This window comes from Euphorbia lathyris, chromosome 10, assembly GCF_963576675.1.
Source record: "Euphorbia lathyris chromosome 10, ddEupLath1.1, whole genome shotgun sequence".
Classification (NCBI taxonomy): Eukaryota; Viridiplantae; Streptophyta; class Magnoliopsida; order Malpighiales; family Euphorbiaceae; genus Euphorbia; species Euphorbia lathyris.
The window spans coordinates 42,541,614-42,568,928 of NC_088919.1; the positions used below are offsets into that span (position 1 = coordinate 42,541,614).

The following is a 27,315-nucleotide window of genomic DNA, read 5'->3' on the forward strand; positions in this document are numbered from 1 at the left end:
GAATTCTGGATGAATGCAATGCAAGAAGAACTTGATCAGTTCAGACGAAATGAAGTATGGGATCTAGTGCCAAAACCAAGAAGCCAGAAGACCATAGGAACAAGATGGGTCTTCCGCAACAAGCTGGATGAACAAGGGAACGTGGTCAGAAACAAAGCAAGACTTGTAGCTCAGGGCTACAGTCAGCAAGAAGGTATTGACTACGGTGAGACCTTTCCCCAGTGGCAAGGCTAGAGGCTATTAGAATTTTATGTGCATATGCATCTTATATGAACTTTAAATTATTTCAAATGGATGTTAAGAGTGCATTTCTTAATGGAGTTATAAACGAGGAAGTCTATGTTAATCAGCCTCCAGGGTTTGAGGATCCTAAGTTCCCAAACCATGTTTATAAACTCAAAAAGGCTCTGTACGGCCTCAAGCAAGCACCACGTGCTTGGTATGAGAGGCTGACCAGTTTCCTGCTGACTAGAAATTACGTCAGAGGCAAAGCTGATACAACCTTATTCATTAAGAGGAAGGGTAAAGATACCCTGCTGGCTCAGATCTATGTGGATGACATTATTTTTGGTGCCACTAACGAGTCAATGTGCAAGGAATTTAGCAAGCAGATGCAAACTGAGTTTGAAATGTCAATGATGGGAGAACTCAATTTCTTCCTTGGACTTCAAATCAAACAAGGGAAAAATGGCATCTTCATAAGTCAAACTAAGTATGCAAATGAGATATTGAAGAAATATGAACTTGAAAATTATAAGCCAATATCTACTCCAATGGGCACTGACACTGTCCTCTGCGCTGATGAGAATGGTAAGTCGGTAGACAGCAGACTGTATCGAGGTATGATAGGCTCTCTACTTTACTTAACAGCAAGTAGACCGGACATTCAGTTCTCAGTATGTTATTGTGCTAGATATCAATCTAACCCTAAGGAATCTCATTACATAGCTGTAAAAAGAATCCTTAGATATTTGCAAGGCTCAGTGAATACAGGTTTATGGTATCCCAACACTTCAGATTTCACACTTCTTGGATACACTGACGTTGACTACGGACGAGACAAGCTTGAACGAAAAAGCACCTCAAGAGGATGCCACTTCCTTGGGAGCTGTCTTGTGTCCTGGTTCAGCAAGAAGCAGGCGTCGGTAGCCCTGTCAATCACTGAAGCTGAGTACATTGCTGCTGGAAGCTGTGTTGCTCAAGTCCTATGGATTAAGCAACAACTTGAAGATTATGGTGTTCAGACTAAAACAATTGAAGTCAAATGTGACAACAAAAGTGCAATTGATCTATCAAAGAACCCAATCCAGCACAGCAGGATGAAGCATGTCAGCATCAGACATCACTTCATTAGAGACCATGTACTCAAAGGTGAGATCAAGCTGGCCTATGTCCCAACTGATGAGCAGCTTGCTGATATCTTCACAAAGCCACTGGCTCGTGAGCAATTCAACATACTTAGAGAAGCCATTGGTATGTTTAATCCTCTTCAATAAATTCCAAGTATGATATGCATGCTGAGTGAGTTTCCATGATGAATGATTTGTGATATTGCATGCTGAGTAGATAAATATATATATGCTGAGTATTTACCTCAAGCTGAGCTTCTACACATTATATCTATTCCTCTGTATAACATTGACTACTCAGAATTTTAAACGCTTGAAATTCCTAACACTGAGTAAAGAGCCGTTGCAAAATTTAATGCAAAGCACACGAATTGAATAGCCACCTAGGATGATGTATAGGCTATAATTAGAAAACACACGCATCGTATATGTCATAAATGCCAGAATCCTTGTCGTTTGAGAATCTCGAGGTAAAACGAACAACCCAACGCCTTGGATTAACTCAACATCTCTATAAATAGTAGATGAATTCCCACTTTTAATTCTTTACGCTTAGAAATCTTTGGCATTTATACTCTCTCTCTCAAAAATTCCCAAAATTCCCAAAACTTCTCTGAGATTATGACAAGAGTTTCTCTAAACATCTCCGATGCCGGTGTTTCCCATAACCGCTCCGATGACAATCCCACGTCTCCTACCCAGCGAAGTCCCACTGGAGCTACTACGCCGAGCAAGAAAGCTCAAGCTGTCCCAGCTACCTCTTCCAAAGGGAAACATCAACAAAAGGATAAGGGTAAGCAAGTAGTATAGCGCAACTACACTCGGGTATTCACAAATGTAAGGGAGTGGAAGATTGACCACTCGAGGTGGTTCTCACAAGGATTTGTGGATGCCGAGCAGTCTTTCTGTGAGTGGATCAAGAACAATGGATGGACCGAGCTGTTCTCGGTACGGGATCCCACTTACCCTGAGTTGGTACGTGAATTTTACGCCAATCTGAAAGTCGCCACTGACAACAAGAACTACCTAGCAACTAATGTTCGAGGAAAGAACATCTCCATCACCCCAGCGTACCTAGCCTCACTGTTCAAGCTGAAAAACGAAGGGGCTATACTTCGTAAGTCAGGTGATCATGACAAAGTCACCTACGTTAAGACCTTCTGCAAACCTGGGGGTCATGTCGGTGAAATTTCAAGCACATCCATGGGTCAGCATCAAAAGATGGCCCATTACATACTGACAAATTTCCTCTACCCCAAAGTTAACTGCACCAACTCAGCAACCAACTTCGAGCAGTGCTTCATATGGCACATGCTGACCTACACGCCGAGTAACATGCCTGTTTTCATCATCGGTGGGTTTCTACGAAGTACCGGTACCTTTAGACTGGGCTCCTTCATCACGCGAATCCTTCTGGATCACAAAGTTGACACAGTTTCGGAAATTCGAGTTCAAGGAACCAAAATTACTGCTGCTGCCCTATTTGGATTGGCATACGTCTACCAATTGTGCCGAAGGAGGGAAAAGGGGAAGCTGTCCAGAACGCTGAAGGGACAGTGCCTAAGAAGGGCAGAACACAACGAAAGAGGAAAGTTGTGCAAAGCACCTCCAAAGGAGCTACCTCTACCCCGAAAAGGATCAAGGTTGTGTGTAAAGGAACAAACCCGCTAACTCAGCAAAGTCCGAGTGGATCTAAGTCAGCTTTGAAATGATCTAGGCAAGCTGTGCCTGAGACAGAGGAAAGAGAGGACATTGAAGAGCAACCTTTGAAGAAGAAGAATAAGAAGCTCAATTTTGAGTTAAGACATATTGAGGCCATGCCGACAGATATCGTTGTTCCTCCTAACTCACACTATGCACAGAGTTAAGGAATTGACGCTGAGCAACAGGCTGAGGAAGAACAAGATCAAGACCAAGTAGGTGGTCAGCTTGATGAGGAAGAGTTGGATGACCAGTTTGAAGAAGAAGAACTGGATGATAAGTTTGACGAAGAAGAAAGTGGTCAGGATGACACTGAGGACCCAACAGATGATGAGTATCTTAAACCAATCAACACTGAGTTGGTTGATGATGAAGAAGAACCTGAGCACCAAGAAAATGCTCCTGCTGTTCAAAGGGATGCCTCACCCACTGACTCCATTAAGTCCATTCCATTTGACCCTACTCCTCCGAAGCTTAGGAGATTGAGAAAGAAGAAAGCTTTCAAACCACCGGTCATTAACCTAATGGGAGACTCCCCGCTACGAGATGAAATCACTGACCTAACTGAGGTACATCTCAAATACTTCTCCAACCCTCCTGAGTCTGACCAAGGGCACTTAGAAAATCAAGCCTCTGTTTCTCCAAAGGAACATGCCGACTTAATGCCTCCGCAAATCCAAGCAATGCCGAGCAATTACTCGAAGATTCCGCTCCTCAAACTGTTGAGCAAGATAAGGAATTTCCTGCCCATGTGGATGCTGAACTTCCTCAAATTCCATCACCAAGTCAGCTTCAGCCTGACACCGTGCAAGGAACTCTTTCTGCCGATCATCCACTTCCCCAAGTAAATGTGCAGAATCAGCTTCAGTCAGCCTCAACTGACAATGTTGGGCCAACCAATGTCGAGCAGAACCAAACATTGCCCCTATTCGGTTCTACTCCACTTCCGGCATTTGGGCCAACACTGGACGGATCCTTTAATTACAACATTGCCTCTGAGTCTGGTAGACGAATTGTTGACTCAGCTCAAGCTCTCATCAAGGACCTCCGCTGAATCCAGTTTTGTTGAGACAACTTCATTCTCATCTATCACTCAGCTTCTCACCGAGATTAAAGGTATGAAGGACCTTCTGAGTGTTATAACTACACTGCAATCTCAACAGCCCCGGCAGGACTCTATACTGAAACTGGCCGAACTCCAGCTGACCATTGTAAACCATATGAATTCTCTACAACAGGAGTTTCATCAACTGTCAGCTGCGAACTCAGCATATGCCACTTCTGCCGAAGTCCAACATCTCTTTTGCCAACTTCACACTGAGCAAGAGAAAACAAATCACCAGCTTTCCACTTCCTCCCAATGCTCCATTGAGCAAATTTCTGAAGCTGTGCGTCTGCTGAACTTAAATAGGCAAGAGATGGCCACTGACGAGCTTAAAATGAACGAGATTCTGAAGTATTCTCGAGCAATCTACAGCGATGTGCGCAAAATCCAGGGTCAACGTGAGTATTATGATTCATCTCTGCTAAAAATGTTTCATCAAGCTTTTGCAGTACTCACTGACAACATGCACTGAATCGGCAAGTCTCAAGCCGCTGTTTTAAGCATGCTGAGTGCTACATCTATCGGTATTCCTCGAACCATTATCGATGATGGCGTTCCAATCTTCAACGGAATAAATGAAAGCATGAAAAAGCTAAAGGCATTTTCTCAGCGTCTTACTCAAGCTGCCAATGACTCAATCTTCATTCCCAAACCTGATGATGGCAAAACGGGGGAGAAAGAACAAGCCCCAAGAACTCAGCAAGCTTCAGTCAGTCAGCAACACAAGGGCAAGGGCAAACAAAAATAGCTTAACTTGTATCGTCTAGAATAGCTTTTGTTTTTTGAACCCTTTTTTTTATCTGTGTTCTTTTTGTATTGTGCTGACTTTAAACTTGAAACAAATTATATGCATCTTTATCATTTCACACTGACTACTCTTATGCGATGCCTACTTAAGTGTTTGATATAATTTGTTAAAACGCATCTTCATTAAATCAACTGTGCTTTACTGTCTATATCAATTGATGATATGTTTACTGTGTTGATCATGCATGTTGACCACTTCTTCTATGTCCATTTAACTAAAACTCATTGAACAAATTTTACTCAGCGCTCTCTGATATTTAAACATTCCGCGTAAAACTGAGTTAAATAGAATATGTTCCATGAGCTGACCTATCTCTGAAAACTGACCTTAGACTTACTCAATTAAACCTTGAAATGGTTAGAGTAAAACTAAGTCGGTAGCTCAACCCTTACGGGGGAGTTATTTGATAAAATAGGTCAACTATCATGGGGGAGCTCAACACTGAGTTCTTCGACTGAATATTTTTGCCAACATCAAAATGGGGGAGTTTGTTGAAACATCTTTCCACATGATTTTGATTTGACAAAATTATTTAAGTTATGATAAAAATATTTTAACACATTAAATTTATAATGCTTTGATTTATTTACACTAATGTGTTTGTTCAATGTTGAGTTTAATTGTGTATAAGACATTGAGATTAAAAAGCCCAAAGGCCCATAAAGTAGAAGTCAAGCCCAAGTCAACACATCAACACCATTCGGCTTAGAAGTTCAAAACGAAGCCGTATCAACTAAAATAACGACTCAACAAGAGAAGGATCGAGAAGCCTTCGTGGCAAAAGCTTCAAGACGAAGCTGCTGAGTTGGACGACAAAGTAGTCTGGACAGCGGCAGAGAATGTTCAACTTCCAGACAAAGTATTTCTACTTTGGGAAAGATTCAGAAGGCGCAGAAAGCTGTCCCGTGGACTTTTCCATAAATGGCGAAACATTCTGCCGAAGACTGACGAAGACAGAAGATGCAAGAATTCTATTGGCCAACGACGCTGAGCATGCCCAGAGTGATAACGATAGGAAGCCGTTTCCCTCCAACGGTTATTTCGAAATTCGAAATGACCAGGTGCCTTAAGTGTCACTATATAAAGGCCATCCATATGCTTTAATCAATACAGAACTTCAAGTTGTCAAAACGCTGACCAATTTTATACTCGAAGATTCTGTGAGAAAAGCAAAGCAAATACCTTACACCAATTTCCATATTTTGTGTAAAAGTCTAGAGTGATTTCCAATCATCTAAAGTGTCTTAGCAATCGTTGTTTAGGACAATCTTATTATCATTTCTAGAAGTATAGAAAGGAGAGGTTGAGTACTCGGTTATAGTACTCAGCAGTAGAATAGGAGTGAGTAGAGGTATAGAGGAAGGTACTCTTGTTATACTCGGCTTCTAATTGTAAAAGGTTTGGTGCTCTACCTTTAAAGAGCTCAGTAGAGAATTCGAAAGACCGGAACGTGTTCCGAGGATAGGACGTAGGCATAGAGGCCGAACCTGGATAAATCTGCTGAGTAATATCTTTCTAACCTTTAAACTCCTTTAATATATTTTGCTTGCTCGAAAACTGACTAAGTAAAGAGGTCACGCTGAGTTGTGTGCATTGAGTATCTGAGTTCAGGAATAGACTCAAGTGCTATCTCCTGACTCAAGGAAAGAAGCTGACTTAGTCACAAGTTGACTAAGCTAGTGTCTTAAATTCACTCAGCGCGCTGTGTAATCCTTTTCATTATAAAAGAAGTCAGCCTTAATGTACCAAAATTTTAAATAGTTCCTATCCCCCCCTTGGAACTAACTTGTTACGTTATAAGGGACCAACACGTTCATCCCCATTAATCATTTCAAGAGCATAACATTTTGCTCTGTAGCCCTTCATTCTCCCAACTGTCAACTGCATACTTCTTTGGACATGATCTATTAGTGCTTGAACCTTCCAGTCTTGGTCACTTCTAAAATCTTCCAAATATCTTTTGGCCAACCATTTTGATGTTAGGTGGAAGTTAGAATAGATCTTGCAGCATTCATGCACAAAATGCCCACTTTTCAGTAACATAGTGGGGTTGTCTGGGTCCTTGAAATCTACTTTTGATGCATATGCACGCCATGGATAGCTTACATCTGGACCGACTACACCCTTGCATACAACTTCAACCTTTTCACGCATGTTCTTTTTAAATATCAACTGGAATCTATTTCCAATGCCATGATTCCTGCAAGCATCCTTGAACTGTTTTGGATTATCGAACAACATCCCAATCTGGAATTGTGGATCATTCATATCCCTTTCAACATTAAACTCTGGATATTTTGGCCTTCCTCCCATATCTATCTCTGAATCACTATCAGTGTGCAATTCATCTGAATTTTCGTATTCTGTGTCCTTATCACCAATTTCAAAATCCATGGTATGATCTACTCCACTACTACCCACATAAACCCCAGTACCAAATGGTCTACCTCTAGTCTTAGGCCTCCCTGTCCTTGCATCATTAACTCCTTCAACTAAATCTTCATCATTTTCCTCCATCACATAATCAGGATCTACAAAGTCATCCTCATTATCCTGATTTGTAGGAGCTGCATTAACATCCCCTGCATTAACATCCCCTTCATTTACATCATTTTCATTAATATCCCCTTCATTAACACCCCCCTCATAAACACGTCCTTCGTAAGGGTTGTCATTGAATTCAACTCCAGCAACATTTGCAGTTTCACAAAATGCATGAAACCTGTGCACACCACCATGTTCACCTCCATCCCCAACCACATCTTCACCTCCAGGCCCACTATTCTCAACCTCAGCCCCAACCACATCTTCACCTCTAGGCCCACTATTCTCAACCTCAGCCCCGACCATATCTTCCTCAACTCTAGCCCCACCAGCCCCACCAGCCTCAAAACCAGCCCCACAAGCCTCATTATTAAATTCTAAGCGTTGGATACTCCCCCACATCTTAGGCTTACCCATTGCCTTCGTCTTCTTAAACCCTACAATTTCATTCCCTTCCCCAATCTCTTCTATCACTACACCACTCCTCCCAACATCCAATGCTTCTTCTATGTCTTCCATTGTCAGTGTCTTCACATATACATCAATTTCTGCACATTCAACTCCAGCCAATGCCATATGGTAGACATCCACGTCACTACCCAGGGGCTTCAACCACTCATCAGTAAATGGATCCGTATAACACTTCCAGAAATACTAGAGAGTTCCTTCACATCCCAAGCTCAACAATTTCGCATCTATTGCCACCAGGGATAGCCTATCCCAATGGCAATCTGTCCATAGGAAGGTGTCTTCATCCACATATGCGTATCCCTTCAACCTTCCATTATAATGGAGCATTATATCAAAGTACCCCTGTTCTGGGTCTACAATTATAGAAATAAATGAACATAGTTAACACAGTTGAAAAACAAAGCTTACATAAATGAAAACCAAAATAACAGAGCATACAATAACCAAAAAAACATGCATCTTCCATAAGTAATAACCAAGATAACAAAGCCTCCATGAATTAAAACCAACAACACAGGGCATCCATAACTAAACAAAGCTTCCCATTATAATAACTAAAAAAACAAAACATGATAAATAATAACCATAAAAACAAAGCTCCCATGAGTCGAAACCAACAAAACAGAGCATCAATGAACATTTCTTCTTAAAACAAAGCTCCCATTAATCGCAACCAAAAAAACAGAGCATCAATGAACAATAACCATAAAAACAAAGCTCCGATGAATCAAACCCACCAATGAACAATAACAAAAAAAAAAAAAAAACAGAGCCCCCTTATCAAAATACCCAACAAAACGAAGACTTTCAATCACATACAGTAAGATCAAAGCGTTAACTTACATGGGAAGTCCATATTTTCTTCAAACTTCACGAAATATACGATTCTGCATTTGATATCACGAAACGAATGAAAATCGCAACTTGAGCGAACAAACAATATAGCAAAAATGAACAACTAGAAAAATACAACCGATGAATACAAAAAGACCAGATAAAAAAAGCAAAAGCAAGTTAGGTCAGAAACTAAAATCGCAACTCCATCACCCATGCATACCTCTATCAATACGATCTTCCAAAAGTGTGTTCCTTCGTCATGCGCTTCACACCGCCTCTTTAATGGCTAATTTATGATATTCAGTACAAATTTTTACGAGTTTACATGGTGTTTGTGCTGGCCATATCAAATGGGTTTCGAATGGAAGAGAGCAAGAGAAGAAAGGAAGTTCGAATAGAAGAGAGAAAGAGAAGACTGTTGAATGACGTTTCGAGTGGACCGGGGAGAGAGAAGGTGCTCGAAATATGTGGGCAATTATGGAGGGAAATGAATAGGGGTGTTTTTGTCTTTTTACGTTCAACATATTAAGTGGGTCCCACTCTTTTTAAGTTAGTAATGGTCAAACAGACGTTGACCAGCGAAAACCGGCTAAACGCACATAATTGTCCAGTCACCCATACTTAGGGTATATTTTTGGGACGAAATGTAATCCAGGTACCAAAGTGTGAGTTGGGGTATAGTTCAGGTACGATTGGTGTAATTTACTCTTCTAAATTTAATAACATTTTAGGTATTGTTTGATTTTCCTCTCAATATATACATGTATTACATTACATTTATTCAGTATTGTTTATTGAATTGTTTTCTCAATGCATAAAAAATGTTTTCTCAATGCAAATATAAAGCTGAGATAGTAAAATCCAATCTAGACATCACAATAATGCATTGATGGAAGACACAAAATTTGTAGGCATGTATGTGCTTTTGAATGCTCTCCAGTCAGCATTAGGGCCGGTCGTGGATCTAGGTCCGGGTGCGTCGCCCTAGGGTCCAAAGCTAGAAGGGGTAAAAAAAAAATTTAACTTTATATTATATATGAAGTTTACTTTTTTTTTTTTTGATATAGAAAGTAATAAATATATAGAGCCTATTTTTTTAAAGCTCATTGATAAAAGAAATTAAAAGTCCTACTCAATTTTTAGACAGTAATTAGTAAATTTATTATAGACTTTTAGACTCTTAATTTTTTTTCCAAACGTTTGCTCTTCCTCCTGCTCGTGCAATCAGAACCACGATTTCTCCTTATTCTATTCCAACTCTTCCTTTTAGTTTCCGACAACCTGAATTCGCGAGTCGCTTGCTTTATCAATTCGTTTAGTTCGTTCATCAATTCGTTCAAACAAATTCCTTTCCTTTCCTGCTCATGCACAACACTCAGGTATTTCATTTTTTTTTCAATTATATATTGAGTATTTGATTTAGTTTTTATTATATTATTGCTTTTAGTTTTAGTTTTGATTGTATTTTTTTTGAATCAAATTTTATTACATACAAATTTTTTTATTATTAAAGGGGCCCTTTATTCTTTATTTTGCCTAGGACCCCTAAATTGTCAGGAGTGGCCTTGGTCAGCATTCAAGACAGGTTGCAAAAAACTCATATCGGTAGATAGTTGCTGGTTGAAAGGTTAGCATGAGGACAACTTTTATCTAGTATGATAATTGATCCAAATGATTGCATATTTCCCATAGCATATGCAATGGCGGAGACAAAAAGTAACAAAGTTTGGATTTGGTTTTTCGAACTACTAGTAGATGATTTAGAAATCAACAACATCAGCCAATGGACATTCATATCTGACAGACAAAAGGTAATTTATACATGATATTTATTAATGTTGTTTTATATTGTTTCTTAGTAGTTAATACATGATTTTTTGTGTCATTTTTGTTGCTTTCATAGGAATTGATTAGGATACTTGGCAATTAATTTGGAATGACTGAATAAGATACGAGAGATATCACTTGAATCCAATGAATGGTTAAGAAAGAGACCAAGTGAATATTGATCCAGGGCTTGTTTTTTTTTTATTGGGCTCAATGTGATATGCTACTGAACAACCTTTGTGAATGCTTCAACAAATACATACTTAATATAAGAGATAAAGGTATCATCACCTTGTTGGTAATTGTTAATTGCTAAATGTTATGTTACTGATCACTATAAGGATCAAACCAAAACAATTCAACTTCCAATGTTGCTAGAGTAGCACCAACTCAAGCCTCAAATGTTGCTGGAAATGTATCAACTCAAGCCTCAAATGTTGCTGGAAATTCTCAATGTAGTTATGCCACTAACAATGCACTAAGACGAAAACACAGGAATACTCGAGTAAGTAATGTGCATGGAAATACTCAAACAAGCAATGTGACTGATGGTGCACGAAGAAGAACATTCACAAGAAGTTCGCAAAGGCCATAACGTTGAGATTAGACTTGTTTTATGTGTACTTTTTGGGTTAGGAACATGTTTTTGTGCACCTTTTGGTGGTTATTAGATATACATTTTGGTTTACAGATTAGAACATTGGTATGCAGATTGTGCACATTTTGTGTGCTCTCTGTTGATTGTGCATGTGTTGTGTTGGGTTTTTTTGGTCTGTAAATCTTGACAACTTTTGCAACTATGAAATACAGAGCATATGTTCGAAATTACTCACTGTTATTCTTTTTTTTATTATGTTCCAATTTAGCACAAGTGTTGGTTTTATTTTATGTATGTTTAATATGTTTTTTTTTTTGTACATTTATATTGTTTGTAAATGTTGACATCTTTTGCAAACAAATGATGGTTTCATTTTGTGTACATTTCATAGAGATAAAGGTGATATAGATTACCTAAAGCCAAAAGCAATAGAAAACATATTTGGAAGCAACACAAAATATGTAGTAGATAACTTTTCTTTTGATTGAATATGTTGGAAATACTGATTACATAAAACTGGAATCAAATTTATCAAAACAATGATATGGCAAAACATACTTAAAGACAACTCATATTTTCTAACTCAATAAAATTTGGAAATACAATAACCAAGCACAACAAAACAGAATATTCTTAGCCAATTGCACAATCATCCTCCATTGCTTTCTTTGTCTTTGTTTTTTTTACAATGACCATTCCTTTTTTCTCTTTTTCTCTTTCGTTTTCCATTTCAAACTATGTACTTTCTCGTTCACACTCATCAATTTCTCACATTCTTTTTCAATTTTATCTACCTTCCTCAATAATCCAAGGATGACCATTTTTGCCATTTCATTCATAGGAGGGTCTATCCACTCAAAGAACTTGCATGCCTTTCGATTTTGGTACAGAGAGGAAAAAATTACAAAGAATTATAGACATAAGAAATCACTTACCTCATAGTGCCTACAGTTAAAATATCTTCTCTATGGGTTCGAATCACTCTAAGAATAGAGGTGTTTGAATTCTACAGTGGCAAATCCAATCTCCCCAAAGTTGTGGATATTTTACGTGGAAGAAGAAGAAGGCATCTTGCGTTTTTTTGGTTTTCGACCTCACGTTTCCGCAGTTCCTTTTTTTGATTTTTTAGATTAGGGTTTTCTAGGTTTTTTAGTTGTAGGGAAGATCGAATATGTAGAAGATGAAAGAAAAATAGAGGTGAGAGAAATATAAAGATGAAGCAGAAAATTTTGTATGAAAAATCGAATATCGTACACCAAAGTGTGAAATAGAATAAAAGTTGTACACTACGTATGTAATCAAATTGGATTTTGTAATTAAATACAAATTCAATGAACTGATTAATCACCACAACTTTTAATTTGTAAAAAATATGATGCCGAAACCATCTATAATAGGAGTGGTTCTGGCGGCCGGAGAATCTGTACCTTCCAAACCCACTCATATCTCTACCCTTGCTTTTCGTTGTCTAAATTCTTACCAGCTTTGTTTACATAACTTTATCATATGATAAAATTTTAAACTTTTATTAAAAAAAATAGTATCTAAAATATTAGAATTCGAGAACTAATTTAAGCGATTTGACACTTTTAACCATCCAAGCAAATCTAACCAATATTTAAGGGGATTTTATAGGGAGGTCAGGGTTTTCCAACTCTAAAAAATACCTTCCACTAAAAAACTGACACATGTATCCCACTTATCAGTTAAAAAACATTTTTATCTAATTAATTACAGGATCACAGCTCTCTTCTTCTTTCTTATTTCTTTGACGTACACCGGCGCCATTCTCCATCTCCTTCTTCAACTGAGCTCCGCCGCTGATCTTTGAGGTCGATTTTTGCCGCCGATCTCGAACATCATTAATGTGAAAGAATACAGCAAACATGGTGTCTCTATTATTGTCTCCCAAGCTTGAATACATAAACGAAATCATGATATTGATCAATGGCTTGTTTCATGATATTTTAAGCAATTAATATGTATTGGATATGGATCGTTCTTCACACCAATCATCAAGCTGTGCAAACTAAAAATAAACAAGAAGAACAAAGACTTGACGGCGGTGGAGATCAGATGCAGAAGAGCGTAGCAGGAAAAGAAATAACAAAGAAGAAGAGGGTTGTAATTCTGTAATTAATTAAATAAAAATGTTTGTATTCTTTCAAATTGATGCTGTCTGAGATCGGTGGCAAAATTCGACCTCAGAGATCAATGGCCAAGCTCGGTTGAAGAAGGGCGACAGGAGATGGAGAATGGCGCTGGCCGACGTCAAAGAAATAAGAAAGAAGAAGAGGGCTATGATCCTGTAATTAATTAAATAAAAATGTTTTTTAACTGATAAGTTGGATACATGTGTCAGTTTTTGAGTGGAAGGTATTTTTTAGAGTTGGAAGACCCCAACCTCAGTATAAAATCCCATATTTAAGACCCTTACTCAAGTTAAACTTAATTAAAAGATAAAAGAAAGTTGCCAACATTCTCACCTCCGCCTGAGTTGAATTGGATCCCATCAAGAATGACAATAACCGTCTCTCAAAAAAAATAAAAAAAAATAAAAAAAAATAAAAAAAATAAAATAAAAGAAGAAGACAATAATGCTTTCAGTAATGAAAATAAAAGAAAGTTAAGGAAGGAAGGTAAATACGTGGCATTTTAGAGAACATATTATCTTCTACGTCCACAAACTTCCACATGCCAAGCAGTTAGTGGTTGTTATGATCCACACATGCATACCCCTGATTCCACTTGGATAAGTTTGTGTTTCTCTCTGTATCCATTCCTTCTTCCTCCCACTATGAATCTTCACTTCTAATGGCAGTTTCAAGCTCCCCAGATTGGTCACTTGCTTCCATCCACTCTTACAAAAAGCCCCACAACTTCTTCACCAAATCATGGAAGTCCTTCCCTTTCTCCTCCTTCCCTTTCCCCACTCTTTCCCCTTTTCAGGCCGATTCTTCCACCAGCTGCACATCTCCAATTTTGGAAGATCATTCCACAAATTTTCCTCTCGTTCAATTGGATTTGAGAGTGGAAGATTCTCAACAATATCAGCAACCGGACTCCAAGCATTTGAACAAATTCTTATGTGGAATGCTTCAAGATCCAAGAACTGAAGCCATGGCTTATCAGTATTACAAGAAAGCTACTCAAAGGAAGGATTTTATACCAGAAAGTTCAATGTTAAAGCTGCTGCTTAGGTACCTTATAAAATCAAAGAATTGGGATATGATTTCATCAGTTTCTGATGATTTGCAGAACTACAATGTGTTTCCTGATAGTTTTACTTGTACAACACTTGTTAATTGTTGCATCAAAGCTAAGAAATTCAGAATTGTAGAATGTTTACTTGATAATGTCAAATCTAATAGTGAAATTGCTGTCCTGGCTTTTGAATCAGCAATGATAGGGTATAATAAGCTACATTTGTATGGTAGAACAATTTCTGTCTATGAGAAAATGAAATCAGCTGGTGTTTTAATGGATTCCCGGTGTTATTTCCAGATTATCAAGGCATACCAGAAAATTGGTGATGCAGATAAGGTTGTTGCATTGTTTGATGAATTTGAAAGGAGAAAATTCCAACATCCAACATCAATTTTAACCCAAATTTACAGGATATTATGTGAGTCACTAGGGAAATCAGGCCGAGCATTTGAAGCTCTTGAATACTTTGGTGACATGAGAAAGAAAGGGATTTCAGCGGATTCTCGAATTTACTCTTGTTTGATCTGCTCTTTTGCGAGCATTCGAGAGATAAAAATAGCTGAAGACCTATTAAAAGAAGCTGAAGGGAAGAAAATGTTGAGAGATCCCGAGATTTTCTTGAAGCTTGTGTTGATTTATGTGGATGAAGGGCAACTAGAGAAGACACTTGACATAGTTGAAGCAATGAAGAGAGTAAAACTGAAAGTATCTGACTGCATTTTCTGTGCTATTGTCAATGGCTTTTCGAGAAGGAGAGGGTTTCGCGCAGCAGTAAAGGTTTTCGAGGATTTGAGATTGCAGGGTTGTGAACCTGGACAGGTGACTTATGCATCAATTATAAATGCATATTATCGAACTGGATTGTACTCGAAAGCAGAAAACATGTTCTTAGAAATGCAAGAAAAAGGGTTTGATAAATGTGTGGTAGCATATTCTAGCATAATAGCAATGTATGGTAAAACGGGGAGACCGAAAGATGCAATGAGGCTAGTAGCAAAGATGAAAGTAAATGGATGTGAACCAAATGTGTGGATTTACAATGCTCTATTAGATATGCATGGAAGAGTGAAGAATTTGAGGCAAGTTGAGAAGTTATGGAAGGAAATGAAGAGAAGGAAAGTTGCAGCAGATAAGGTAACATATACTAGTGTAATTAACGCTTACAGTAAGGCGGAGGAGTTGGAGATTTGTGTGAAATACTATCATGAGTATAGAATGAATGGAGGTGAGATTGATAGAGCTATGGCAGGAATCATGGTCGGAGTTTTCTCGAAAATAGGTCGAGTTGATGAGTTGTTGAAACTTGTGCAGGATATGAAAACAGAAGGGACACAATTAGATCGAAGGCTCTACCATTCTGCTTACAATGCACTAAGGGATTCAGGGCTACAAATGCAAGCCAATTGGTTGCAGGAAAGCTTTGAGGCAATGTAATTCAACTCATTTTCTGCTGCTTTCAAGGTCAGATAAGTGTATATGTATCTGTTCTAACAATAGGTTTTCAATTCCGAATTCCACTGTTTAAGTAATTACTTGTCTGCTTTTCGCTCTTTTCTTATCCTCTCCTGCTAAAATTGGTTGGGGTTTTTCTTTTGGTCTTTCCTGAATGTAAATAAATGATATATGTACTATATGTGCATCAATAGTTACAGTATTATATGATGTATGAACTCCTTACAGATTATTAAGAATATGATGCAATGCTTGGGGCATTTTGACAATGAGGTTAGTGGCTAAATAGTGGTTGTCTATTCTGTTTATGGACAGAGAAAACTTCTAGGAGTGCCCAAAAATACGGGGCTGAAGTCTTTGAATCTGCAAACATTTTAATAAGCCTAAATCTAACGATTTGGTCATTCAAGACCTAGGTGAGCATTATTGATAAACAACAATACTTATGCTAGTTTCAGTGGAACATAGAGTGAGCTTCCTGATTATATCACAGAAACGGACACGGACACGAAATGCGAAAACGTTACTGAAGAGAGTTCCAGTGCAACATAGATAGAGAGTGAATGGAGTGAGATTCCTGATTATATCATGGAAAGAAAAAAGGCATCAGTGTATGCAATTTATGGATATCGATAGCTACGCAGAAAAGGATATTCCTCTGAATCACAGTAGGGATCAAGTGAGCTTCTTTGACATGTTTGAAGGTTACAAAAAAACTCTGTAAGATTATTAAGAAATATTACAATGCTGGGGGATTTTGATAATAAGGTTATATATTCTGCTTATAGACAGCCAAAAAATAAAATAAAAAACTTGTATGAGTGGTGAAAGATACCGGAGATATGGGCTAGAGATGTTGAACCCTTCCTTTGTTTCCATTGCTGAGACTCCCTCTCAAATGTGCTTCTTTGACATGTTTGAAGGCAAATTCTTCAACTTCAACAATAAAGGCTGGCTTCTGTTTCTTAAGGGTTTCGGATCTCAATCTACAGCGCCCAAATTGCATCTGCTAAATCCGATTACCGATCAAATTATTCCACTTCCTTCAATTACACCATCTGGTTTCTTCGAGTATGATTCTAGCGACTCTTTTCAAATCTTCATTGCGAATCTGCGTTGTCGATGAATCGCCATTCAAAAATTTCCGCGCATCGGGTATGATTTGGAGGGTGGGGGTTTATTAGCAATTTGCAAACCTGGAGACGTGGATTGCTGCTGCCATTCAAACCATAAACACCAATAAACACATAATAGAGAATTGATTGAATCAACCACAAAAGACAAATGAATAAAACAACAATATAATAAGCAACACTAATTAATAAGAGAGGTACCAGGAACTTCGATAGGAGGTGTATTCCGTGGTATAATCGAGAGGAAAAAAAAACATGAAAAATTCAAAAAATCCGACCTGCCGGATTCGAACCAGCGACCTAAGGATTACATCCAGGTTATACACCTACTACAGTCCTCCGCTCTACCAACTGAGCTAAGGTCGGTTGATGTGCTTCGTTCATTTATTCAACATTTAAACTAAAGTAATTAATTATTTTATGTTTTCTTGTCAATTGATAGGAGGAATGGCATGGATATATTACCTTACCTAAGAAAATAAAATAGTACTACTATTCTCATTTTTATCTGTTTATATTATTGTCTATTTTTACTGCTTTCCCTAATCTATACTATACTATGTATAATTACGGATGCAGAGAGAAATGAGAAGTAGTGTTTTAGAGGTCTTTTTGATGGGTTGTCAACGTAGTAAAAAATCAGATTAAAAATATTTAATTAATTAAAAATAAATATTTAATTAATTAAAAATAACAAATTTATATTTATAATATATTAAATAATTACTAGCCTATTAATTAAAATAATAAAAGAAAGCAAGAGTTACGGGAATATGAAAAAACACAAAGCAAAGGAAATCCAAAAGTTACAAATAAGCTTCTATATAAAGCATGATAGATAGTATTCCACCATTATATTCATTGGTCACGATAAATAATATTATATTTCTGAAGGTAAATATTTGATTTTTTTCATATGTTGTAGTTATTTTGTTCCCAATTATTTTGTTGTTTTATTTTTATTAAACAATAGTTGTTATAGTTTCATCTTTCAGATTCGTTTCTGTTGTTACCCAGGTTCTATATCTCTCGCTATCTTATCCATGTTTTCTTTTTTATTTGTCTTTTTTTTTCCAAATTGATAGCTTCAATTGAAGAAATCCGACAGAAATAGAAGATGCATGAACAACTAAAATCGGAAAACACAAAAGTATCAAAAATTACAAGAAATTCTTATGTTTTTCAAGGTAAATATTCGATTTTTTTCTCCATATGTTGTAGTTATTTTTGTTCTCAATTGTATTGTTGTTTTCTTTTTATTAAACAATAGTTGTTATAATTTCATTTTTTCAGAGATGAAATTTTATTTCTGTCGTTACCCAGGTTCCATACCTCTCGCTTCCTTATCCATGTTTTCTTTTTTATCTGTCTTTTTTTTTCAAAATGACTAAAATAAAGATTTTGTAAATTTGTATTCTTTTTTAGTATATGTTGCTAGGTGTTATCGTTTCGATTGCTAACTGTTAACTAAAATTTAGATTTTCGGCTTTATATGAACTCAATTTTTGGCTTTCTTAATTGTGCTGTTGTTTTATTTTTATTAAACAATTGTTGTTGTAGTTTTATCTTTCAGAGATGAAATTCCATTTCTATCGTTATCCAGATTCCATACCTCTCGCTACCTTATCCATATTTCTTTTTTATTTATTTATTTTTCAAAATAACTAAAATAAAGATTTTGTATATTTGCATTCTTTTTTAGTATATGTTCATAGGTGTTATCGTTTTGATTGTTAACTCTAACTAAAATTTAGATTTTTGGCTTTTTATGAACTCAATTTTTAGTTTTAATTGAAGTTAGATTAATTTTTCTAATTCAGAACATGTTGAAATCCACTCATTTTTTTAGTTTGAGTTTAGCTAATTGATATAGATTGTATTTGTTTTTTTATTTTTATGTATTTTGGTACAAATAGATATAAAGTTTTACACGATAGTTGTTCATTGAAGTTTGTTCATTGAAGTTTGAGACATATTAAATAAAATATTAAAGAGATATTGGGATATTATACTTACAATGAAGTTTATTTCAACTACAAGAAAAATAACAAATAATGACCAAAATTTAATGAGTGTCAAGAGAACCCATCATTAAAAGCTTATTTTTAATAGTTATAATGATAGAAAATATTTTTTGCTCAGTAAAACTGCAATATAAATTACCAAAATAAAAATTTAATAAATTTTAATAAAATTCCACTCATTAATTCTAAAATTTTGGGCGGTACTCTTCCCCCCAAAAACAAAATTGACAAATTGACTAAAAATAACACAGTGATTTTGAAATCTCACAAATCCCCGAGTTACTGGTCATATCTCCCTAACAAATTCCTCTCTCTGTTCCTTCTTGCTCAGTGATCGAGAGCGCGTGAGATATTAGCTTCAATGGCGATTTTTCTTCTGGGATTTTCTAGGCTTTTCATTTTCCTCAGACGGTGTCCTATCTCACACCTCGTTACTCCTCCGCCAAGGTTGTTGCTTCCTCTCCCGCAGGGATACGAGTGCGCACCATCAGTTGAGCCACCATTTCGTCTTAGGAGCAGCAACATCGACAGCCACCTGGAATCATGAAGCCCCATCTTATTTCCCCTGAAATGGCTGAACTTGTTCGTGCTTTTGAAATCCCTCATACCTAACCTCTAAAGCTCATTTGGTCCCATATCAAGTCCAATAATTTTCAGGTATCTTTCAATAATCAACATTTTTATATATTTTTTCCACGAATTGATTTTAGGTTTCATATTTTTTTATTGGGTTTTCAATATTTTCCTTCAATTTCTGGATAAGGCTATGTTTGCTCTACAGTGTATGAAATTGGGGATTCTACTAAATGTTTTTATGACCGGGCATTATCATCATCATGTGTGAGCTTAGTTATTGATTCTTGTTTTTCTATAGTTGCTTTATGTTAATTGGCTTCATTATTTTCAATTGGAATTTGGGTAAAATATTAGATACTGTAATAACCACATTTAGTAAAATATTACCAACTGACTCATCCTTAGAAGCTGGCTGATTTTGTTTGTCTTAAAATTTGAATGTGAACCATCATCTATACTAGTGCTTATACATATGAGAATCAGTACAAACTTTTTCTAGGTGTGGCTGCAATGCAAAGATGTGTGAAGAGCCTTTCAGACTTCTAGTTCTTTTCTTCACCCATAAAACAATCTTACTAGCATCATAGGCTTAGTGCTTGGGGAGTGATGGATTTTGTTTATTGCAACCCACATTGTGGATTCAGTATTTATGTTGCATATAACAACGTGACTGTCATCTAATTGGAATTTTGTGGTTAGCTAATCTTTTTTCCAGGGATTTGAAGCACCTGTTGCTTACACTTTGTGCTTAGAATTGCTCGACATTGTTCTCTACAAACCAAAAATATGATTAGCGCTTAAATGCTGGTGGAAGGTCATATGTTTTATGTAGTTTCAAAATAGATGATTCATTCTTGGTTGAAATTTACTTCACTAACAATTTTTTAGGAGTCTTTTGCTATGTTGCATCATTGTCCAAGCTGTATTGAAGATTCAGAAGTGAGGTTGGATTTTTATTCTTGAGTGTCCAACTTGTTTTAATGCCATCTATTACATACTTTATCGAGAAATAGAGTGCTTATGTTTTATTAAGAAATGAACCAATCGGATAGTAATCTTTCTTGTCGATACATGTAGCCGAGAATGAGCATTACATCCATATTGGAATTTTCAATTTAGCTTTCAACTGTTGTTTTTCAAATTGGGCATTTGCCTATCTTCTTTACAATTAAATTAGATGCAAATGCACCTAGCCTGGAAGTCATAATGTTAATTTATATTAAAGTTGAAATGAGGCATCAATTCCTTTTTGTCCTAAAGTGGAGGACAGAGTGAAAAGTCCTGTGTTTCCTGGGCTTCATGTTAATGATACCGAGTGAAGCATGTTCGCTGCTGCTTCACAAGTTTTGCATATACCATATCAGTCCCCCTGGACATGAGGTTGGTGGCTTGATTGCTTTATTGTATAATTTTGTACGTATTTTTGGTCAAGTGGTTTACAGACAAAAAACGTTGTCCTGCTTTGTTGATGCCTTGTCTTTATTATGAATGTTGCAACTCTCCTCTGTTTCTTATAAGCACTTTCTTCAAGAACTTTTGCAGTTAGGAGCTGCCACAATTAGCCTGGTGATCCTTTTCTTACCGTTGATGACTTAGCAACCAAATCCCTGAGAACCTCAACAATTTTGGGTAACAATGCTTCAACATATGTCCTCTGCTTTGTGCATATGTTATCATCTTATTTTCAATTCGTATGGGCTTTATGTTTGAAAAATGTGACAAGAATTACCAACTACCACTAATGGAAAAATGTTCATTTGCATCGCCTTATTTGCATCGGCCTCTATAACTCGCGATGCAAAAAATACATTTGCAGATGCAATTGCTATGAAATAGAGTATTTGCGGCCCCTAATAAAAACTGATGCAAATGCGTTTGTTATTTGCATCGGCCATTTATTACGGGCCGATGCAAATGTGAATTGATTTATTTGCGCCGGCCCCTTTAAAGGATGATCGTGAATTCTTTAACAAGGACTGGAACGTGTAAGTCACTTTCTGTCCATTGTTCAATTTTTTCCTGTCATTTGGACTTGATGCTATAGATTTTGCTTTAGCAAAGCTGCAGGTACCCAAGACTGATAACTTTTACTTAGCAAAGTAAGTTCTCAGATCTAATTTATCATTATATAATGCTATTTTATTCTATTATATTCAAATCTTAACTAGGGCATCTTAATTCAACGTTTCTTCTTGCTATTAGATCTACAATGCCGTCATGTTTAAGTTTTATTGGTTACTTTTACATTTGAGGAATTTCAGAGCATAATTTCCAGTTCTTTGGTTATTATTGTGTTTACATTACTTAGGCAGAGTTGTGATTGATTACTTCTACTGGTGGCTTTTTAGTACTTTTAGATGTTGAGCTTAGTACACAGATATTTTCTTTTAGGGTTCTTAATTTAATTACAGAACTTCTGTATCATGTTTATAGTTATACTTTTGTCTTTTTTGAGCTTTGGGTAATGTTGAATTTGTCTGATTTGTTCTTAATTTTAGTTAAAGTTTATATGATTATTGATGAAATGACATAGAAGATTGATGATTCTGACATTGTTCTAAAAGATAAGATAGATCCATCTGGAAGCGAGCAACGTGGTAATGGAGCTGTGCCGCATCGTGGAAAAGAATGTGCAACACTATGCGCAGTTGAACTTTGCAAATAGCCCCAATTTACGAAACGTGAGAAGCCATTGGTTAAGTTTGAGGAACAAATTCATTTTCATCGAAGTACGTTAAAGAAACTGCGATGCTTTCTTAATTGATGCTTAGATGCAGGGATTTTAGTTGATTTCAGTGAAATTGAATAGGGTATGCTTTTAATTTCATTGATTCTTGTTGTTTTTCTGCAGATTGTTATTGAAGTTATAGATGGAGAATCTAGCGGATATTCAGGTTTCAGCAGCTATAAATCTTTTAAGTGCAGTTATTTTCCTTATAGCTTTTGCAATTTTGAGATTGCAGCCCTTTAATGATAGGGTTTACTTCCCAAAATGGTATCTTAAGGGGTTGAGAAATAGTCCTACACACTCAGGTTTTGTGACCCCTGTTGTCAATTTAGACTTTAGATCTTATCTGAGATTTCTAAATTGGATGCCAGCAGCACTTAGAATGCCTGAACCTGAGCTTATTGAACATGCTGGGTTGGATTCTGCTCTTTACTTGCGAATTTACTTGATAGGGTAATGATATGATGAGTTAGTTCGTGTTTTTTCGGTTTACTTAATGTAGTTTTTCGGTTTGCTGCCTAGTTTTCCAGAGTTATTTGTTAATTGACGTTTATTGTATATAAACTCAAGGAATTGTCTTTCAAACTTGTGTTGGTATTGTAGTTACATACAAATTTTCTCGAATTAAGGGTCAAAAAGGTCCCTAAACTTGGCAGTCACGATCGATTTAACTCATATCAAAGTTTAGGTATCAACTCAGCCCTCAACTTGGCAAAATTTGAGAAATGGACCCGTATTTAATCAGATTTAATACCAAAAAATGTATAAAGTTAGGGCTAAATTGATCATGACTACCAAGTTTGAGGACCAATTTGACCCTTACTTCAAACTTCCTCTGTATATTTTTTCTTGTTGCAGCTTTTTTCACATCATTCTCGGTTTACGCATTAGTTTCTTCTTCTCCATGATTTCGCAACTTCATTCCTTTATTGTACTGTTATTAACTCATGCAGGAGTCGGTAATTGTTCCATGACTTTATTAGACTAAATTGTTGAAATCATGTTAATCTCTTGATTTCAGATTCTGGACGCATATAGTGATGGCATATGCCTTTACTTTCTGGACCTGCTTCGTGTTAATGAAGGAGTATGAGAAAGTTGCTAATCTGTTGTTGAACTTTCTTTCTTCGGAAAAACGTCGCCGAGATCAATTTACAGTACGACGAATAACCTGCATGTGGTGAATTTTGAATATTATGTTTTCCATTGTCTATTTGTCTGTTCCACATTCCACTGTTTCGGTTACGAAAATGTGATATTGAATGTTTCGACTGGATTCATGTTTCAGTCATTCCTTACTTGTCACAATGTCTTCAAGGTCCTCGTTAGGAACATTCCTCCAGATCCGGATGAATCTGTAACTGAGCTCGTGGAGCACTTTTTTATGGTTAATCATCTAGATCAGTATCTTACAGACAAAGTAATTTTCCTGCCCAAATTGGTTATCTGTCCCGCAGAATTTGAGATTTTTACAATGTATACATGATTTGAGTGTCTTTTTTTTTGGTATGCCATCATCATCCCTGTTATTTGGACAAAATATAAAAGAAATAAACTCATGTGTTTTCTTTTATCTTCCCAGACTTGGTGCAGTGATGTGTATGGGAGTTACAGCTGGAGCTTATGTTTTTACTCTATTTGTTGTATGTTCTATTGGCATGATTCACAATAATTTACCTTTTTAGTGGTTACTTTTTTTTTTTTTTTTCTGTTGATGCTTGAATTTATTTCTTGATTTTAAATTTGCTTTGCAACAGATGAAATATAGGCAACGAGTTCTCGGTTTAATACTTATTTCTCCCGTGTGCCAAGCACCCACGTGGACAGAATGGTTGTGCGATAAGGTACTTTTTCTAAACTGTTTTCTTTTAGTTGGTGATTGCCTGATTATTGTTCTTATTAATGATAATGAATATCTGCTGAAGCGGTATTTCAGCAAGGTATTCTCGTGATTCTAGTTTATTGAAGATTATGTGCTTCTGGGATTGGATTGATTAAAAATAACTGGATTCTAACTTGTGGCTCCAGGAAGCTCGTGGAAGTCCTCAAGTACTAGAATCAGATATAGTGCAGACCTGCAGAAGAGTTGATGGTGACAACTATCCTAGGATATTAACATCTCTATATTGTGTTAAACTGTTAACTGTATTAACATCTCCAATTTTTGTTTTCTTTTTAATTGTAAACATTATGGATCATAGAAAGGTAACACTAATTTGACTCTGTGACCTTGTACTTCAGCTGCTTGATGAGAGACAGAGCACAAACTTTCACGTTTTCTTGAAGCGATGAATAGGGATTGGAAAATGCAGTAGCAAATGTTTCCAGAGGCATAACTTCACATCTTCACATCCTTTATTGGTAATAGTAAACAGGTAGAAATAGAAAGAGGAAAAATACGTCGGATGTGGGGAGCTGCATTTCTCTGTTGGGTTTTACTCATGTTGCTAACACCTAAACTCCCTCTTTCCCATAAACATCATCTTTTCGCTGATGTACACAATTTTTTTTGGTATTTAACTCTATTCTTTGGAGATTTCTTTACTTTGACTACTTGATAGAATTCTGATATCATTTGGTAGGAGTTCTCAATACTTTGAATGTGATTATACCTTATTTGCTACAGTGTAAAAATTATATCTTCAATCTTTGATATGTGATGATTTCATTGGAATATATTTAATTTAGAGTAGCTCTCTTCAATCCAAAACATTATAAATATTTTTAATGAGACGATTTTTAATTATTATATATATTTTTAATAAACGTACTTTCAATCATTATAAATACTTATAATGAGTGTAGTTTTAATCATTACAAATACTTCTAATGAGTGTATTTTTAATCATTATATAGTTTCTAGTAAGGGTAAATATCCACTCACTGTAAGTTACTAATGAGCGGAATTATTCCGCTCATTAAAACTTTTAGTAAGAAGGGCTTCCTCAAGGGGAAAATTCCGCTTATTAAAAACCTTTAATGAGTGGAAGTAGACTTTTAATGATGGTTTTCCCCATCATTAAATCCCATTTTTCTTGTAAATTATGTTATATTATTATTATTATTATTATCAAGAAGTTATTTTTTCCTAATTTTCTAGACAAGGAGATTGTAAGCGTCTAATACGCTTGATAAGATTTTTATTTTTGAAGAATGTGGATTATGCTAGATACGAATTCAAAATGAAGGTAAATAAAAATAAATTTTGATGCTCAAAATCCTAAAAATGTACATTAATTATGGATATTGAGATAATTGCTTTTGCAACATTGGCTTATATAATTTTTAACTATTATATTATGGTTCGTACAAAATTGTTAGTATTTCAAGAGTTTTTAACAGATGAAAATGAAATATGATCATAGGACAAATTATTGAAAAATATTAATTAAGAAAATATTATTATTTGAATCTCTTCAAATTCTCAAATGTTGAGCATAATGATTCTAATTAATATAATTAATTTCACATATTAATTATAAAACATTTTTTTTTGTACTGAGTGGTTACAATTGCGATTTAATTCTATTTAACTAAAATTAATTTATGGACTTAATACTTCATTAAGAAAAAATAAAATGTTTAATTAATGGGCAAAAAATATTTTCACTCTCCTCTTTATATGCTTATGTCTCGACATTCTCTCTTATTTTAAAAAAAAAACCCAAGAGGAAGATGGTTCTCTCTTAATTATCTTTTTCGTCCTTTCATTTTTTTTCAATTCTTTTGTTTGTTTTTCTTACTTACAAAATTCAAGAATATATAATTATTAGAAAATATTAATAAAGTCAAATAAGTGATATCTGCGAGTATGACTGATATTCTATATAGTGAAAGAATGAAGAACAAATTGATCGAATGTCTTGATGAGATATTACGAGATGAAAATAGGAGAAATCATCATCTTAAATTGATTCAATTAGATATATTGGGTTATTGTAGCAGAATGAATAATTGAATTCGAATACTTGGTGATCATGAAATTCCATCAACCAAAATAATTATCATCAAGATGAATTTGTGACTAATTCTTACGAATTTTATTTTTTTATATGTAACATATTGAATTGATAAAGTTTCTTCCTATGCAACATTAGAAAAGTATTGATTGTAATAGTTTATAGAATAATATATTGATGTTGCTTCCATTTTAACATAGATTGTAATTCTTTTGTATCGTAGATATAATATTTAATTTTAATTGTAGTTTAATTCAACTTTTGTTTAACCTATATTGTAATTCTTTTGTATCGTAAATATAATATTTAATTTTAATTATAGTTTAATTCAATTTTTGGTTTTTTATTATATTCTAATATATTTCTTAATTAATCTGCTATTTTATTATTATTGTTTCACAGAATATTTGGAATATGAAAATGTATTAAAATTCCTAAAAAGTACAAATCATTAAATTTTGTAAAAATAAATAAATCATTCATCTTTAGTAAAAATTCTATAAAAAAGTAGTCAATTATTTTTAAAATTAATTTAATTTGAATTATCATTAAAAAATATATATTAATTTCAAATATACATAATATAAATTTTTTTCATAGCATGATATAAAATTATTTAAAAGTAAATATGTCAATTTATTTATCTAAATTATATAAAAGTTTCATACCCCGTGCATCGCACGGGTTTTCGACTAGTAAGCAATAAAATGAGGAATATCCTTACCTCATTCATCTTCATATTAATCATTAATTACAAAATTAATGGTTATGATTTCCTTATTAAATTTTAAATTTTAAAAATTAATTATTCTTTTATTAAATTATTAAATTTCATTTTAATTTTGTAGTTAACGATTTACGCATATTAAAACATAACACTTGAGAGTATCCAAATCCCCTCCGACATACCTCATAAGTTATAAAACTTGTGCAATCATATAACTTTAAGAGGTGGAAAAATAGTATAATTCATGAAAAATAAGAGTAATAATGCAT

At 35.3% G+C, this 27,315-nt stretch overlaps 2 protein-coding genes, 1 long non-coding RNA gene and 1 other non-coding gene across 17 annotated transcripts; 2 read left to right on the top strand and 2 right to left on the bottom strand.

Moving 5' to 3' along the window:
• Positions 1-13,874: 13,874 nt before the first annotated feature.
• On the top strand, positions 13,875-16,168 carry LOC136208883 (pentatricopeptide repeat-containing protein At5g13770, chloroplastic). Its single transcript, XM_066000168.1, has one exon. The coding sequence runs from the start codon at positions 14,055-14,057 to the stop codon at positions 15,879-15,881; it is 1,827 nt and encodes a 608-aa protein (XP_065856240.1). The 5' UTR covers positions 13,875-14,054; the 3' UTR covers positions 15,882-16,168.
• Positions 16,169-16,568: 400 nt separating this feature from the next.
• Positions 16,569-17,362, bottom strand: LOC136208884 (uncharacterized). 2 transcript variants are annotated; one of them, XR_010677318.1, is made up of 2 exons: positions 17,234-17,362; positions 16,569-17,111 (listed from the first exon to the last, which is right to left on the bottom strand). It is a non-coding gene; the product is annotated as an uncharacterized lncRNA (long non-coding RNA). The 2 variants fall into 2 exon arrangements; XR_010677319.1 differs by having other exon boundaries at positions 16,569-17,114; positions 17,234-17,354.
• On the bottom strand, positions 17,305-17,398 carry TRNAY-GUA (transfer RNA tyrosine (anticodon GUA)). Its single transcript has 2 exons — positions 17,362-17,398; positions 17,305-17,340 (listed from the first exon to the last, which is right to left on the bottom strand). It is a non-coding gene; the product is annotated as a tRNA-Tyr (tRNA).
• Positions 17,399-19,321: 1,923 nt separating this feature from the next.
• On the top strand, positions 19,322-24,973 carry LOC136208306 (protein OSCA1-like). 13 transcript variants are annotated; one of them, XM_065999120.1, is made up of 10 exons: positions 19,322-19,713; positions 21,164-21,731; positions 22,197-22,361; positions 22,484-22,526; positions 23,382-23,517; positions 23,649-23,780; positions 23,943-24,003; positions 24,118-24,204; positions 24,389-24,452; positions 24,602-24,973. In XM_065999120.1, the coding sequence occupies exons 5-8, from the start codon at positions 23,401-23,403 to the stop codon at positions 24,126-24,128; spliced, it is 321 nt and encodes a 106-aa protein (XP_065855192.1). In that variant the 5' UTR covers positions 19,322-19,713; positions 21,164-21,731; positions 22,197-22,361; positions 22,484-22,526; positions 23,382-23,400; the 3' UTR covers positions 24,129-24,204; positions 24,389-24,452; positions 24,602-24,973. The 13 variants fall into 13 exon arrangements, 3 of the variants coding, with proteins under 3 accessions (XP_065855192.1, XP_065855191.1, XP_065855193.1); XM_065999119.1 differs by having other exon boundaries at positions 24,389-24,973; XM_065999121.1 differs by having other exon boundaries at positions 23,679-23,780; positions 24,389-24,973.
• The last annotated feature ends 2,342 nt before the right edge of the window (positions 24,974-27,315 follow it).